This window comes from Pieris napi, chromosome 4 (genome assembly GCF_905475465.1).
Source record: "Pieris napi chromosome 4, ilPieNapi1.2, whole genome shotgun sequence".
Lineage (NCBI taxonomy): Eukaryota > Metazoa > Arthropoda > Insecta > Lepidoptera > Pieridae > Pieris > Pieris napi.
In genome coordinates this window covers 12485387-12504276 of record NC_062237.1, presented here as the reverse complement: position 1 = coordinate 12504276, position 18890 = coordinate 12485387, and the positions used below count along the sequence as shown (strand labels likewise).

At 32.5% G+C, this 18890-nt stretch overlaps 1 protein-coding gene across 3 annotated transcripts; it reads left to right on the top strand.

Moving 5' to 3' along the window:
- The first annotated feature begins 229 nt into the window (after positions 1-229).
- Positions 230-15030, top strand: LOC125048733. Of its 3 annotated transcripts, none has more exons than XM_047647575.1 (9): positions 230-926; positions 1076-1332; positions 1853-2689; positions 5025-5225; positions 6014-6145; positions 7573-7671; positions 8058-8147; positions 9185-9412; positions 10432-15030. In XM_047647575.1, exons 1-9 carry the CDS (start codon positions 668-670, stop codon positions 10471-10473), a joined length of 2145 nt encoding a protein of 714 aa, XP_047503531.1. In that variant the 5' UTR covers positions 230-667; the 3' UTR covers positions 10474-15030. The 3 variants fall into 3 exon arrangements, with proteins under 3 accessions (XP_047503531.1, XP_047503530.1, XP_047503532.1); XM_047647574.1 differs by having other exon boundaries at positions 7570-7671; XM_047647576.1 differs by lacking the exon at positions 7573-7671.
- The last annotated feature ends 3860 nt before the right edge of the window (positions 15031-18890 follow it).

The following is an 18890-nucleotide window of genomic DNA, read 5'->3' as shown; positions in this document are numbered from 1 at the left end:
TCTTTGCAGTCAAGACGTGAGCTAGAAGTTTGACAATGACTTATGACACTACTAGATGGCCTAACTAAAAAAAAACATCTATGAAATTATTTCATTGATTCCTTTTATTAAATAGAAATAATACTAATTCATTAGATTATTACTTCAAAAATAGAGGTTTTAAATAAACTATATTAATCGGTGAAATTTCATAACATAAGAGAGTTACGCATTTTTTATCTATGGCACAGATTTGCTTTGCAGTTTGCGTCCTTCATGAAGCATTATTTTTTGCATAAATCGGAGTAAAAGAATTTCATAATTATAACTTTTTACACAAAATATAATTCTTGCTTTATATTATACGTTATTGGTGAAGTTCAAGTACGCTTTTATTAAAACATTGTAGTCACGAAGCGCTTTAATACTAATTATAATTGCGCTTATAGCTTGTGTTGTTCATCGTAATTAATGAAATCTCCCAATATGGAAAAGATATTTAAAACATTTTAGTGTTATAACTTCTTGTTAAGCGGTGTACTTTCATAGTTCAGGTGCTTAGTTCATTTACCTCGAACTAATCGCATTCCATAGGGAACTATGGTTAGAATCAAATTTGTGCCCGTAGCTACTGTGAACTTTTCGGCGTGGTGATACCGTAAACTAATTAGAAAATATGTAAATAAACATGAACGATATAGATATCAAAATAGTGGATTCACCGAAGGACCGGTTACTGGTTGCTGCAGAGTCACCTTTGCCGGAAAATTCGGGTGATAATGAGGTCGACCCCTTGTGCATTGACGAGGATATGAACTCGGCTAAAGACTTGCTGCCCGTAGATAAGACTGGCTTAGAAGAAGATGTGGGCAACTGTGATGATAACACCAAAGAAGAAGTAGAAAATGAACCTAAGGAAGCTACTCCTGAATTAAAGGAAAACTCAAGTAAATTTATAATAATCATATTTAAAACAAAATCACAAGCATTTACAATCAAAACAAATTTTCTCATTAATTTGATTATGATTCTTGTTAACATCATATTTATGCTGAGAAATATATTTGTAATTAATATTTATTTCTAATATTTTAAGATATAATAGCTGAGCAAAATTGCATCAACAATATTGAAGAGGAAACTGCCAAAACATCTGATCTGATTGAAGGGCATAATGATACAAATGATGGAGTTGTAACCAAAGAGGAAAGTAGAGACCTACCCCTAGAAGTGAAGAGTAAAGAAACATCTGAAAAAGAGGTTGAAGGCGATGTTGAAATGTCCGAAGCCCCAGTAGATAAAACAGAGAAAGAGACTAAACCTAGTCTTTCTGTTAATGGGGATGTTATTAAGGTAAGATACTTTATAATACTACTAATACCTTTATAATAAATCTAGTTCTTTGAATTTTCAAATCATAGCCTACATTACTCTAGACTATTATAGTGACTTCAGAATACAATAGTTTTTATAGAGAATGGCAGTCAAATAACTATAGAAAAATGTACAACTCAGCTAAGAATCATTGTATAATAAAATGTATCTTAAAAATATATATTAAACTGTTATTTTTTCTTCATCATAGTCTTCATTACTGAATGTTGTGCCTGTCTTGAAATGCACTTACTAATGTTGATGTGATGCCTTCATTATATCCTCTGCTTGTCTCAGGGTGTTCTTTTGATTAGATATAAAAAGAAGGTATTGAGACCTAATTTTAAGTAAAATTGTCATTATTTCACAAATTATCCATTAAAAAAATACAAAATGGAGTCTTTGGCTTGGACATTGCAGATCTTTACTCCCTATATTTACCTTGATTATTTTAAGTAGTTAATATTTATTATATTTTTGTTGATATTTTGAATATAAGGAGGAACCTGTGAAACGGAGAGCTAGTGAAGATATTGATACTGAATCTCCATTGAAGAAGCTGTGTCAAGAAGTTGAAAAGACATTTCCACAGCATGATATCATGATAACTGACTACATTCAAACAGCCACCAAAAATAATGTTGATGAAATTCAAAGGCACACAGAACAACTTCTGTCGGAAATACAAACACTAAGAGAACTTGCACAAAAGAAAGAACACGAATGGAACAATATACTACACCTAAAAAAAGTCAAAGAAGAAATTCTCCTCAGGCTACTGAGACGAAAACAAGTTCTATCATTTGAGAAATCACCAGACGTGAATGGCGCGGAGCGTTGCGATCCATTCGACTATTTGAATCAAGCCAAGAATTTAGCAATCGATAAGAGTGATGAAATTTCTGGTCTGTCATTGAAACCGCCTGGATCTGCGAATCCAATGATTCAACCACCAGTGATGCCAGTCACGACGCACTTTAATTTAATGTCAGGGTTGCCACCGCCATATGATAAGACGGCCCACATGCCAATGTCAAAACCAATGTTTCCACAAGGGTTGATGATGCCCGGTCCGATGCCAGGTTTCCCGAGAGATATGAATGGACAATTACCCTCTAGTTACGGGATGCCTATGGGTCGACAAGGTCCAATAAAGGATGTTAAGTCTATAATAGCGGATTATAGACAACGCAATCCTGAAATGGCGCCGCGGAGAGGTAGGCGCATGAAGTCGATTGTTAATCCGAATATTATGAACCCTAGGCCCATAGCACCCAAGATGGATAATGTTAACAGCTTGGGAAACTTAAATATGCTATTCAATAATTTGGATATGGTAAGTCTTTTTACAATAATTTTTAGATAATGTACTAATATTATGCCTATGCGATAGCAGCGAATGATGAAAATTTTACAACTTCTCTGTAACGTTATTTTTAGTACTAAAACTCCTAATTAAAGCAAAATTTTATAATAATAATAATAATTTATTTATTGCAAGAATATGGCGCGCAAATTTGTCTTAAGGAATTTTATATTATTAGGCAAAGTCAATTCTTATATTATCTAGTCTATTATAGTATATACATTACATCACATGTTTATACTATAATATATATGTTCCTCTCGGGCAGTAGTTTTGATTTGCGTTTTCTTGTCAATCTAAATCTTGAAACCGCTACTCATAAAACTGAATTCTATCTTTACTGTGCAAAGTATTCTGCTTTAGAACTCATTTGCTCTTGATATCAGACAAGCTCAGACTTTTGATTTACTTTCTTTTTGATCGTTTATCTTCTGCCTCGTAATTTAGCTAGTTATATATCTTAATTGTGACTCATTAACCATAGGATTAGCTTTTAATTTTTTTAATGTTTATTTTACTTAATTTTAGTTAGTGTTACATGTTATTTTTTTTTTTTTTTTTGTTAATTATTCATTTGTACCCTACTTTTACTTTACTCTATGTAGGTGTTTATTTTTATTGTTCTACTAGGGTTGCCTGGAAGATATCGCTAGTTAGTGATAAGGCCGCCCGTTGCCTTATGTAACCTGCTTTTTATATGTATGTTTTTGTATAAGGTAACGAAGTGTAAATAAATAAATAAATGAAAAATATTTGTATGCTAATACGTTAGTCAAATTCTTAAGATTTTTATGATTTCGTAAACTGACTTTGGTTCAGTTTGAGTTCGACTTTACATTTTATTTTGTAATGGTTATTTGATTCAATTCAATTTGACAATATTGTCTAACATAAAATCGTCATGATCGTAAAACAATGTCGGTTTTGAAAAACGAAAAGAAGAAAGTGAAACTATGTCATTAAAATATTAAAAGTGTCGAAAATTAATAAAAATTATAAATGTAATTTTTTTTACTTTTCGATTCGCCGCTGTCTGACTGTTCACGAATTACGGAGGGAATAAAAGAATATTTTATTTGCGTTCCCTAATGGCCATCATTTCTCATAAAATCTGATAAAAGCCAAGAGGCTGATTGCAGATGGATTTAAAAAAAAATCGATAATAAAAACACGTGGCATTTTAATTTAGAATTCGTCGTTTGAGATTTCAATAAAATATTTTGCATAAAATATAAAATACTAATATTCCATAAATTCTCTTTACGAAATTTTAATAATAGAATTTATATAAGGTAATTCGCCCTTCTCACTCTCTCTCAATCGCTCTCTCCCTTTTCTGCGGCATAAACGCTGCACATCTTCGTGACGCTAATATTATTATTATAGCGATTCATCCGTAAAAAAATTACCCTCATGCGCCTGAAGAAGTTTCACTTCAAAAATATGTAAGTGTTGAAAGAAATTAAACTATATCACTACCTAATTAAGGTGACATTCAGCAAGCGTCGAATTAATTGCGATGCATCCTTGACCCTTCGCCACAGAGGCGCGGTACGTGTCTTGCATTATTGGTATTATTGCTTTAACGATATTTGCTTTAGCTGTAAATTTTTCGTGATAATTTTGCAGAATTCACATATCTTTCTCGTTAAACACAGTTTATAACTCAGCGATGTTTAAACGTTTATTTTCCGGTTTCTCTTTTCCACAGCTACATAGTCATGGAAACATTTATTTTAATGTACTTCAACTATACTACAGTCAACACAGTCTACGTGCGGGGTGATAACTAAAAAAATATAGTTAAAAAAAACTATAAAACACGCTTTTAAAGCACATGAAACTAAAAATTGAAAAATAATTCCTACCAAAACCAGTATTTTTTGTTCATTACCATTTTCAGCCTAAATTAGGAATTATTTATTTTCCACTTTTTAGTCCTAGCAGCAAAACGTGTTGTCTCAATTTAATCGTATTGCTTTGTGGACTTAAATTTTTTTTTAATCGTTTTTTCGAGATAAACCTATGAAATTATTATATTGTCGCTGATTCTTTATAAGTGTACAAAGTTTGACTTAAATCTGTCCGTTTAAAGTGGGTCAAAATCGAGTCCGAAGGAGTCGGTTACATACATACATACATACAGATGAAGCTAATATAAAGCGTGTAAAAACTGTCAATTTTCACTTCACTGTCAATTTTTTTGTAAAGTAGCAACTATTTCCAGTAGGCTATTAATAGTGTTGCTAAACTATGCTAAAAATATCTTAGAATACAGAAGATAAAATGCCCGTATTTATTTCAGAATCAAAAAGCAATGCTAGAACGTCTCCAACAAATGCAAGCAGGGGGATTGCCCAATGGTTTATCGTTCAAGGATGTGTTAGTGCAGTTTGCGAACATGCAACAACCTGGTATGATGAACAGGCCAATGGATATGCCGCGGCCAGAACACATCCGACCAGATAGAAGAAGACAGGAGAGGAATGAAGAAATGCATAAACAGGTATTTATAAAAACCTGTGTAATTACAATATTTAAGATAAAACATTTCTGTTTGAATGAGACTGATTATTTGGTCACATTGATTTGATTTTAATGAACAACTAGCGAATTCTTTTCGCCTTAATATGATGTTTTATTTTGCCTTTTCCAAATTTTCTCTCCATAAAAATCTTTCTCAGAGTTCAAGCAATAAATTAACCAAATACTCGAATTGGTCTAGCCGTCTTCGCCGTCTAGGGTTTTGAGCTTAGCAACATATTTTGAGTTTAATTTTTAATCTTATAGATGTAGTAACAAATCAAAATTCATTTATTCAATTAGGTAACACAATGTAGTGTACGCGTGAACGTCAACAAACGTGAACAAACGACAGTCCAGCCCTGCGATTCTGTAACTCACACAGCGGTTTTCGCATCGGCGGTCGCTCTCAAATCAGTCGTGAAGCAGTCATTTTATGATTTGGCATTCTGATAAACAATAAACTACAAGCTCCCACCTTTTCAAAAACCGAAAACCGCTGTGTGAGTTCGAAAAGAGAGTTACAGAATCGCAGGGCAGATAATTTTTTTTTGTTATCCCAGAAATTATCTATCATGGACTTATTTTACCTTATTCTAAAAGATTATGGCATTTGTATTAATTAGTAGTGAAATTATATTGAAAACTTATGATGATTGATTATATATTACAGTTTAATTTAAATTCAATAAGGCTTGCTTTCAGAAAGTGTATTTCAGTGTGATTCTTTTTATTATATTTGAACTTTGCATGACGTTTTATAAATTGCAGGCAGAAAGGCTGGCGTCACCAAGTCCAAGACTGCCCCCTCCGCCACCTTACCCTGAAATATCTCTTCTCCCAGTCAACTCCAGTCAGGAAAACACGCAGCAAAACTCATTGCTGCACGGCATCCTTACAAAGGTATGTGGTTTGGTTTTTTTTACTCTGATATGTTCGTGGCATATTATTTTTTGTATATATTGATGTATTAGTATAATTTTTTCGAACCTAGAAAATTTTGCTCTCTATTAGTGAATTGATTAAATTGATGTACAAAAAGTTCGTTTCGTTCGTCATTGCTATCGATAGATGTAGGTACTTTGTTTTGACATGATAACTGTCGTTTAAAGTGTATTCATAACAAAATGTTATTTAATTATTTTATTTGAAAAATCAGTTACTAAATTGTAATATATATTAATTTCATTTATAAAAAATTTAGTATATTATATCCTATTCCTAACCTATAAATGCCTTAGAATATATATATATATATATATATATATTTACTTTTTCACACGCACGATGCACGCACATACGAAGCATAAATCTCACGTTCATAATGAATAAACGAGACTATGAATTATAAATATTTGGGGCTAATAGTATTATAATAAATTACTAGTACTATCTGTGTATTATAGAAGAGAGTTGGCAAAGCGTTTTAACAAAGTTATACACGTTTAACAAAATTAACAACTAAAATTGTAGTTGTTTCCTTACAATAAAGAGAGTGCGACCTCACAGTTTGTTTAAAGGCGGCAAACGGGCCGGAGGCTCATCTGATGTTAAGTGATACCGCCCATGGACACTCACATTGCTAGAAGGCTCGCAAGTGCGTTGCCGGCCTTTTAATGATACATAAATGATAATCTAGCTTGTACAAAAATTGTGGCTAGTTAGTAACATTATATTGAGTTTTCTACAATAGCTTAAACTAAGGTAATTTTCATTAAAAGTCTTAGTGTTTTATGTTTTGACACTATGTTCGTTGGTCCGAGATACCGCACTTGCACTTATATTCAAAGTTATTCATAAAAATAATAAGTCACGATTGATAGACTATGGTTCACCAAATTCTAGATCAAAAAGAGTAAAATTACACAGCTTGTCATTTTTTTTTTCATTTAGCTTTGCAATCTATAAAAGTTAGCGACATGGAGCATGAAAAGGGATTTAGATAAAACGTGTCCTTTAATCTTAGTACTAACCCGAGTTTATTTAACGATCGGTTACCTAAACCATTCGTCACTGTCGTATTTGGAGTAGACTAAAAAAAATTAATTTTTGACGTTTGTGTTTTGATCTTATCGCTAAAACCCACATAGATTCACCGAACTTCTTAGATTAATATTATTATTATTTCAATAATTAAAAAAAAGAGATAATTGTTATTTTAGTTAAATATCGAAATTGTAAAACTGCTTCGATAGGGTAACAGATATCTCTACTTATCTGTGGTATTTTAATGTCAATGTCAAGTCGTTCATGAAAATGCAAACGTCAAATGAAGCACTCCATTATCGCAATTGGATTAGCTTGAATGAGTGTTGCCAACCTTCCAGCAGGCGTCACCTGCGACTCAGAGTTACTCGCCGACGTTGGCTAAACTGCTTACGTCACCCGAAGGGAAACAGGCGCCGTTGACAACTTTCGGTCAGGCCAAGGTACCTTACAAATAAAGTTGGCGGTGAACGACCATGGCACTCGATATTATGACTCTATATAAAAAAAAAGTCTCTCTAATGCTTACAAGTAATTCGTATTCTATTATCTACAGATCTAAATAATATCGAGGGTTTTCGGTTCGAATTTTGTACCGTCAGCTACAATTAATTGGTGTCACAATTGGCCTCGATCAAAAAAATTCAAAATTTTAGTTTTAAGAATAGTTTAAGCGCGTTGATGGCAATACTCATTGTTGCAAAGCCACTTCATTTTCATTTTGCAAAGGCACTGAACACTGAACCGAGATTGTGCATGATGCCGATGAGATTTTAAATTGAAAATTCGGGAATGTTGGTGCTAGGTGTGAAAATTTATGTTTGTACAGAATTGTGGCGAGATCACAATTACACCGGTGCAGCCGACACCACCACCGCAAGAAACGCAGACGCAAGAGAAACAAGATGTTGGACAATTGGTATGTAACAATTTTCCTTCAATTTTTAATTGAATAGATTTTATCGCGGGCTTTCAACGCGGCGACCGAATCCAGAAATTCCGTAACGAAATAAACCTAACACAAGATGACGTAATATAGGTGCGGCCAATACGCGTTAGAGCGGGACAGAACGCATACTGCGTCTCACATCGGTTTAGCGTGATCGGATAGGCGTGTTAGTCTGAGTCTGGTAGAGTGGTAGATTGAATTAATATCAAAGAAAAGAAAATACTGAAATAAATAAACAAATAATTATATTGCATAAGTTTATAAAAAATGCTATGCAATAGCTTTACCGCGGCAGTCCCTGAGTGTCACAGTATTTTTTAAATCAGTATAAAGGTTTTAGATAAGAAAATAATATAACCGTTAGTAAGTGGAAGTTAACTTAAGACTTGGTCTTAAATCAGTGGGCTTCTACCTAATCTGGTCCTTCGATTTCTGTATCTGTTTCTTCTAATAGGCAAGGAGGGGGTCAGAATTTTGTGCCCGAAAGACGACATCGGCTTTTTGGGTCTATAACGTGTCTATTATTTTACGATGATTTCCTTTACTTTAGTGATAAAAATGTTAGAGCAAGTGTGAAATGTGAACATAGCAGCATGACGCTATACCTACGACCGTTGGGAGTTTGGAATTATTCTCAAACGCATTTGGCCCATGGGCAACGAGGAAACTTTAAATGAGGCTTCCAGTCCCATTCATAAAAAATATTATTTATAAAACTTTATAGCCATATCGACTTTTCGCTTTAAATAGGATTTTGATTTCAAAAAGGAGGTTATATGTTCAAAATTTTTCAGAAACTAGAATTCATATATTAATCGTCCCTTTTTTATATAATAAACTTAACCGTCCAAATTTCATATAAATCGGTTCAGTAGTTTTATACATGTGCGTAAATCAGTAAATATTAAGTTATATCGTTTATTTTTCAGTTGATAGTAATTCGATCGTATATTTTTTAATGATACTAGACCTGCTTATAAACATGTTTTAATCCATCATTTATCTAGAATGTACGGCAGGACGACGAAGAAAGCCCCGCTTCCGAGGGTGAGGCACCGGGTAGCGGGGGCTCTGGGGGTTCCGCAGGGTGTGCAGGCTCCCCGGGGGGCTCCGGCAGACTCGTCATCGACGAAGCCGCAGAGGACACGCCCCTCTGTCAGGGCTGTCGTGCAAGAGACGCCCAGTTCGTCTGCGCGGGATGTGCCAATCAGTGGTATTGCAGCCGAGAGTGTCAGGTTGTTATTTTTTTTTAAATTACGTTAGGGATTTCAGGGCCATATTGTTGATTTACTTAGTTGTTTAGGGTAGAAGTTTAAAAACAACTTTTAATTCTTACTATCAGTGCTTACAGTGTTGAAATTTGAAACTACTTTTAAAAAAAAAAACTTTATTTGTTTAGCTATATACAATATAATTCAGATTGAGGCCTCCCTAGTGAGTCGGAGACCTGTGACAGGGATGCCTCGCTCTCCTTTATACTAACAAAGTTTCAACAAAAATAACTAACACTATTGGTTTTAAAAACGAGGGTATTGTAAAAAATATATGAATATATGATGACTGTGTGATGGTATATGAAATATGTATAATTGTGTGTGTGTGTTAAAGACGAAACAAATCTAAGTTAAAGCGTGCGTGAAAAAGATGGATTAAGGAAAAATTTATAATGATTTACAATGATTCTGTTTTGTCATAGTTCAGTGTACAGCGCCAATGGTTTAAAGTTGTTTTACATTTGTGGTATGTAAGATTGTGCAAGCTAAGGGTTTTATTTAAACTATTGCAGAGATAGGCTGAGCGATTATCGTAGATTTATCTGTAGATCTCAATAGTAAACTAAAAACATTATTGAAGTTAAAGAATTAAGCGCGTTATAAAATTGATGAGAGTGAAATTTTACGATGCGCGCGCACCGTGACACAAAATTAACAAAATGAACGTTTTGCCCACGGAAGATGCTACGGCATTGGACATAATTTAAAAACAACATTCGAATAATTATATAATTTATGTTACACTTAATGTAAGAGAATAATAATAAATATTTATTTATTTAATTTTTCAAATGTAAACTGAACTTTATTGACTATAATGACTCCTTTTCCAGTCTTTGATTATTTAATTGTAATTAATTATTTGCATGCAATCAAAAACTATTTTTAATAATGCCAATGAAGTATAACTTCTTACGCGCGTACATAAGTACACTCACCTTTTTTTTCTTTTATAAACTAATATAATATTAATTTTTTAGGTGGCTGCGTGGGATGAACACTCAGAAATGTGTTCAGGCTGAAAGATGGTTAAGTAGTGTTAGGTTATCGCATATATTGTAGATTTTGCCTTACGTATTTACTGAAATGATTCAACTATGGCGGATTAATCGTGTCCATAGATATAAAAAACCGCAAAATATACAATAACCGGTTTTCAAAGTGAAACTCACAGTGACACCGATTTTATAATTAGGGGAAAATATTATTTTAGAACAGTGAAACAGATATGACATCTGAAATAATAAATAAAAAATTATAATAAACTCTAATTCGTATCTTAAATCTAGTTAACACTGTCAAATATGTCAAACTTTATATTGTCTAAATAGTTTGACAGTTTAGCGCTGTAATCTATATGTATAGATTATTATCTATGGGAGGTTTTACAAGTATGATGACGTTTTCACCTGTCACTGCTGTCACTGACAAGTAAACACTAATTACTTAATAAAAAAAAAGCTCTCAAATGGAGCATAAAGATCACAATTAATCTGCTTTAGTCAATAAGTACTACGAATAATCGGTAATAGGTGAATCTCTTGTTCCTTGTGTGTTTGATAGACTATGCGAAAAATATCATTTTGACAAAAACAATAGTTTTGATTATGAAAAGACAATAAAACAGTATTTCTTTGTTTATAGTATTTTTCAAACATTAATCTATGGTATTGACTTGTATAAATCCAGCTACAGACTAAATTTTAAATAAATCATGTTTTTTTCAAGTGTTTGACAATAAAATTAGTTCCATACTTTACATATGTTTTGATTTTCGAATTGGATTTCTAAAATCTCCAAAAAATTTAAATAGCTCGTGGCATTTTCAGTCTTAATACAGAAATAATTTATTCTGACATAAATTTCAACATTCTAGTCTTGTCACAAAAATTATTAAAATATTTTATTATTACTGTATTATTTCTAGAAAAAACTATTCAGAATACCAGTTACAATTTCTTTTGGCACGATTTAAACGAACTTTATTTCTAAAGAGAATATGTTCATTTTTGTACTTACATCATAGAACTGCCAAAAGATCCTTGTATGGAAAGATTTGGAAATCTTATTCGAAGACCTCATACGAGAATTATAGATTTTTTTAATGAATAATTTTTTACACACTTCAGTATTGATAAATCTCCCATTATGTATATAATATATATGCTTTGTCATAATAATAGCTTAGTTAGCCCCTAAGGTCATTCCTTGAATATTTTAGCATAGTAAATTATTTATGTATCAAATGTATCGTGGATTTAATTAATTGATTATATTATATAAAACAAATAATTGTAATCGATTACAAAAATTATTTTATCTGCGTTTTAAACTATAGGGTTTAATTTTGCAGTGACGAACATCAGAACAAACCACTTGTTATTCGTAAGTTGAGTATAGGTACCCATTAAGGTACTAGTAAATCAAATAAGTCATGTCAATAATTACTATATAAAAAAAATTACAAATCATAAAATTATCTATGATTTACCTTCATGGTGCGTTTGTAAACTATCCGACGCCCACCTATCGCCTCAAAAAGGATCGGAAATCATTATTTATTTTTACAAGCAATGTTAAATGTCAAAACTTTTTTATACTTTCGAAGTTCAAAATACTACTAAATAATTACCGACTAAGTTTTAATTACGTTTAATAGTTGTGAAAACAGTGATTAATTTATCGCAAATTTGAATTGACAAGTCGTTCCTACAATGTTAATTGTCATTAGAAATTATTTCAGATGTCAAATTTTTAAATTTGGAACATTTACTTTATTGGCCATTATCGACGGCGTGGTGTACGAACGCACTCTTTGTATTGTATCAATAATTTTGTATATTTATTTCAAATACATCGACGCCTTAAGTTCTATAGCCCTAGTTAGTGTATAAGATGTAATTTATAATTGAGAGTATGTGAAACTTGGAACTCAAATCTTCGTGTAATTAGAATGTAAGTATAAGATGTCCGTAAATGTTGTTTTATTCAGTGTGACTTTGTGTGTCACTAGATGGCGCTATGCTTAAAATAAATTGTTACTTTTCGATGTGAATATTACACGGTATATTTAATTTTCATACAACTTCACCAAATAGTTTGTGCCTTTTATCAACGTAAGCAATATTATTTAAGATATCTAAACATTTCTTCGGCCTAACATGTTTTTTTTTCCTTAAGAAAAACTTTAATCTTAAAAGATTTTTGGTTGCTATTCAGGTTTCGCCTGTTAATTTGTGGTTTAATATCTACGATTGCTGGCAAATGCTCAAATTCGAACAAATTTAATAGATATTTTTCAAGTTTTAAACTCAGACATTTAATTGTAATTTAAATTTTTTAAAGTTGTTTGTGATATATCGCTGTCGTCTCGGGTCCTTTATGGATCTATACACCCACGACACAGTCTCTAATAAAATCCAATAGTTGTAAAACTGGTTAAAACATCTTTTATTCGTTAATTTTGCATATTTTTTATTACTAATTTGCTAAATACTAAAGGTTTCCGCGGAGTTTTCACTCAGATTGTTGGGTAATTTCACTTTGAAATTACATATTCAATAAAACCGATGTCAAAATTAGATTACTAAAAATCAATAGAATAGAAGAATATCTTACACTTATGTAGAGTATTTGCTAAGCATAAAAGAGAGAGAGTCATTAAAATAATTTACATACATAATCATGATTTTACGATTTTTCAATTAAATCAGTTTGTAAATGTGCTAATTTTTTAATATTGTAAATAAAACTTGGCGCTCGTGTTAGTTCCGTTCCGACCGTGCCAAAACTACTAAACAGATGTGCATACAGTTCGCAAAGGTTATATTTTTATATCGCTATAGATGCTTTTTGTGTAAGCTTAATGTAAGGTTTGAAGGTGTAAGGTAAGGTGAAAAGTCGAAAGGTTACAACATTTTAGAACACAAATACATCATTGAAATTGTCCCTTAGAATCAATAGGGTAATTCTCAAGTCGTTACCTTAAGATTGACTGTCGTAACACAGCGATATGTAATATTATATCAAAAACATACGGGAGTCTCCTAAGTTTTAACTCAGAAAGTTGCCTTAACGTATAATGGAACAAAAATGTCAGTCAGGACTTTATAAAAAGATCATCTTTGTGGTTGAACTAGAGGTCATCTTATAAATAAAATATGTAATACATTTAATGGGCCACAAGCTCGGGTTCTCTGCCAACGTATACATACGTATTCATAACGCAAGCTTTATTAATGAGTGTTGAATAATAAAGAGACACCCTGCGTCCCAATGGTAAAAAGACTGGCGAAGTTAGTAAAATATTTCTTGTTTTAAAATGTCTACGACTTACGACTTTTCACCTCTAAGGCTTAAATATATAGCTTTGAGTTAAGCACCGACTTGAGCTTATGCTAAGCATTATCTGTCGAATATTAATATCGAAACTCCTCTCAACACTTTATATTTAAGCCTCATTCCAAAACAGATGAACTATGAAGATCTATAAATATATTTTCTATTTGAAATAGAGTTCTGTGAAATAACTATTTTCTCTCAAAGGTTTTGTGAATTTTCGTGGTACTTTTTATTTTTATACATAACCAGTGTACACAATGTTAGAAATGTTAATATATAGGTTAAAAGCTATCGTATTTGTGTTCGCTTCGAATGTATAACTTGACTTTGAATTTAACGTTCAAATATTATAAAGACCGCCTTTTCACGTGACAACGTCTAATAAATCGATGAACGCCGGCTGCACGCACGAAAAAGCATGACTTATTGTCCCGTTACGCTCATTGTACGTTTGCGCCGCATCTATCTCTCTTCCACTCGTAGACTTAAGAATGTAGTCATTTCATCAATGTTGGGTTATGACGTTGTCATGTTAAACTATTGTCCGTAAACGACTTTACAGACAACCATTTTTTTAAATTGATTCATTACGAAAAGTCGCAAAAAATTATAGTGGATTTAAAACCTGTCTGCAGGGTTACTCTCTAAAACACTTAATAGCTACTACAGCTAAGTGCCGAGACCATTACGAGATAATCTATTTCAATATAAGTAACGCTGTTTCATTTCGCTTGCGCGTTGTACGAATAGTCAATTTTGAGATCGGAACGTAACAAGTGACAGTACTACGAATTATCGATGAGTGTAGGACACATTGGAAAAAATTGTTGCATTTTGCAAAAGATTCTCAATTACTACAGAAACATGGCTGTTATTTCTATAGTTATAAGTAACTAGTCTTGTGTTTTTGTCGCATGTGAACTAAAAGATTGCATGCTGGACTATAACTCCTAGTAGCGACTTGATAGCCCCCTTTGAATTAATTATGAGATTACAGCGAATTTGCATTCAAAAATATCGTGGGATTGGAAGGAAACACTTGTGGGCCTTGAGCGCTTCGCTAATTCGCCGTAATATTTCGTTCAGCAATAAATTGAATTTTATTAAATTGCATATTATAGAAAATAGGCGTGTCTTGTTTTAAAATCGCTAGTCAAGTGTTTCGTTACCTACATAACTGTTTATGTATTTTGTAACTTATATTTTAATAAGATATTAAATCAGTACTGTCTTTCAAAGGTTCTATTATTTCATACGATTCCTTTCATTGACAGGGCCTTCTTAGCTCATTTAAAGTTGAGATGGTGGTGTTGGTGAGTTTTTATAGAAATACAAAATTAGCTGTGATTTTTTTCTATTTAAAATTACAAATATACTTCGAGCTAATTAGCTAAAGGTATAAAAAACATTTTTGCACAGATTTTGACTTAAGGTGTAGTGTTTAATTTGGAAGGCTTTTAGTTAGAAGCTCTATACGAGATCTGATAACTTTTTAAGAGTTCTAGGCTGCACGGGCTCATTACTTCACTAGACTAATGTCACGTTATGCAAGTTGTCTATGTATATCAATTTTACCTACTATTATTTATAACTAGGAATCTACATTTTTTTTATAGAACAGGGAAAACGGATAGGAGGATGTTAAGTGACACTCAATGCCCCACGAGTGCGATGCGGGCCTTTTAAAAATTATTGCTACACTCTTTTCTTCAAGGAGCTTTGACTTAGGTTAAATTGGTGCGGAAATACATCAGCAGGTCGCTTCGTTTTACATAGTGGTGGTGCGCATAAACTGCCTTAAATAACGCTCAGTTGTGGAACGTTGGAAATCGAGTGATACGGGTGGAAGTTCGTATTCCGCCTCGACGTCTGATGATGAAACTAGGTATTTTCCAACTCCTCTGAACACTTTTCAAATGTATGTTGAAGATGCCGAGACACATCACATCCCTACGAAACGCCAGGGTATCAAGTCTCTCCGAAGGTTCCAACCGCTCTTTGTTGAATACGAGATATCAATGAAATCTAGTCATATCCCTAACGTATAAAGGGTTAAATCGTCTGAACTTTCTACAAAAGTATTCGCTGGGAAATCCAGGACAGAAATAAAACACATGAATAAAAATAACTTTCTTTAGTCATAAACATTGTAAATATACAAAACTTCACATAATTAACATTTAGTACAAACAACGAATTAAAGCAATAATCTCTTAAATATAAACAACATTTACAACGTACAAGGATCTTTTAGCATTACATGGCTTAGATGTGCTGACAATCATTCACGTTAAAATACCGACTATATTCAAAAAATAATTAATTTAAAATTATAGGGCCAAAAGAAACTTGTGGCGATTTAACAGTTAGATTAGTTGTATAAAATTCGGTAGGAAACTAGGTTATCTCCTATTGGCAAGTTTTATAAAAATATAAGACTTTATAAAGTTTTTAGTATAATTCATTAAATTATCTCTTTCAAACGAAAACTGTGCGTTTCGGTATATAATCCTAATTATGTTGTTTTTCCAATTTCTTAAGTTCAACTGGAACATATTGACATGAAACCATTTCTTGGTTGTACTCTATGTCCAGAGAGAACGGGAAAATCAGCTAATATACCTGAACCGAGTTTTTAAAGAATTCTTAAGAAATTGTTGAATGAAAAAGTAATTAACTCGATATTTTCGCTATTATTTATCGAATCGAACTCGGTATATGAAACCAAAATACTAAAAGTTTTACAGATTTTATTTTTGGTCTATTGGTGGGTAAGATTTTCCCAAAAACGAGTCCACGAGTATTATACTATAGAATTGTACGTCTTGACTAGGTGCGTCCACGGATAAAATTGCGCAGACTAGATAAAAATGTCATTATAATAAATTTTTAAAAGATAATATTAAAACTACGTTAACCAATACATGTATTACACTTAGATATAGACAACCCAATTACAAAAGGCCAAATTTATATAATATAGCTGTCTCTTTCGCTTACAAGCTATAAACAAAGACAATATGATGCTGTAAATATAAGAACAGCAAAATTTACAAAATATTAATTTTGATTAACTGTGGCTATCAAACTCAGCGCGTAACGTTAATTAACTTTGGCATAATTTCGGTTAATGGACCCTAAGACTTAGAAAAATATGGCTTTTAGAAATTCTGAAGGTTATTTGGCAAATTTAATCATTGTAAAAATGTTACCAAAAACTTCAAGTATGTAGGATCTTGAGCGTTGAACGAATGCGTAATGGAAGATAAGAATTATAAAACGAAATTGGCGAGTTTCGCTTAATAGTGATTTGTCAACCAACTTAATATATCTCGAATTAGGGCGATTCTGCGTCAATTAACTCATTCATTTGGGAACTCACTTCACTCTTTCAGAAACGCGTGATCGACCAATCACTATGCTTGGGGAAGTCTCTGTCTTTATTAAGATATACAAGCTATACTTGGTATATCTGTGTAATATTATTCAGAAGCAGTTTAGTAGCTACGGAAGAACTTCCCCAAAAGTATCTCAACCGAAATGAGAATTGCGAATTCATATATACATGTTCCTTGCAAAATGTACATATCGAGTTGAACATAACATACGAACCCGAGCTGTAACGTGTAGTATTTTATGATCTTTGTACAATTCTGTAAAAAAAATATTTGTTATGACTTATGACACTGTTGACTTGATTACTAGTCCAACCACAGATACGCGTAACATTACAATTGACCAATCACGATCAAGCAAAACGCATTCGTTCGAAATGTAATACATTCCAAACCCTTTTAAACTATTCGATATAATTCGTTGTATACGTTTAAACGATCAAAATCCGTGTTTTTTTTAACCGTTGTAACACGTGGTCTACAGTATAACCTTAAATAGCACCATTAACATACATATAAAAATATTACATTGAGCAAGTCATACCAGACACACTTTAGAGAAAATAATTACCAAGAGGATCTTCTCTGTTTAAATGACTCTTATTATCTCTCTCTTCTTCATCTCATTACATATATCATTACCAGCACTTATTTTCTCTAAAAATTCCACCTTATTACACAATCCATAATTCCAACATACATTTGCAGGTCTAATCATAGTACTAACACTGAGATCTTAACTCTTAAAAACAATTGTATTGAGTAACGAATTTCTTCGTAAAGCGAATTCCGACAGTTTCTAAAAACAATCATATTTATCATAAAATGCTGATCTTGATATGGGATTAAACTCTAAAAAAATTGTTTTATGGGGACCTGTTTTAACAAAATAAGTGTTAAATATAATATCAAAATAAAATTTATCAAATTTAGTAAATGAATGCTCCGACTATGAACACCTAAACAATCCTATATCCACCAATTTAGCTTAATATTAGATCATTTAAAAGTATGTCGTAAATATATAAAAACTTGTTTTAGTATCAAACAATTATACAAATGTCTTTCTATACTAAGCCCTAACGGGCCGTTCAAGTATTACGTAAGTACTACCAGGGGAAGGGGGGTTCTTGGATTTTCTTATTTGGTGATTACGTGTCTATGCTTGACAACGAAATGCATTTTCGAGGATTCCTACAAATTAATACGTTTATGTACTATTATTTTTGAGAGCTTTACTTACTTTTGCTGAGAAGAGGAAGAGGGGGGGGGGAGGGATAAATTACAATAAATCTGCTTACGTAATAATTGAACGGCCCCTAACGACACCCAGGGGGCTTAGCTAAGATGCCTAATACTACGAAGTCGAAAATTTGTCGGCACGAACTGTCATTTCCATACCAATTTAGTTTTCAACTTTCTACATACACTACTGTTAAGGCATCTTGACTAGGCCTGTTAACGCTTTATTAAAATGTCAATGCAAACGTTGACAATTACTTTATACATAGACGCTAAATAAAAGGTTTATGACCTTCTATTATCTGTCAATTACATTGTTAAACTGTCAAAATTCCCGCGAGACATCAATCGACCGTTTAATAATAAATCAGTGGCACCACAACCTTTTTTAGGTCTGACCTCAGATTTCTGTTCCTGTTTCATGATCATTTGTCAATCTAATTGGCCGGGGAAAGCCGGGG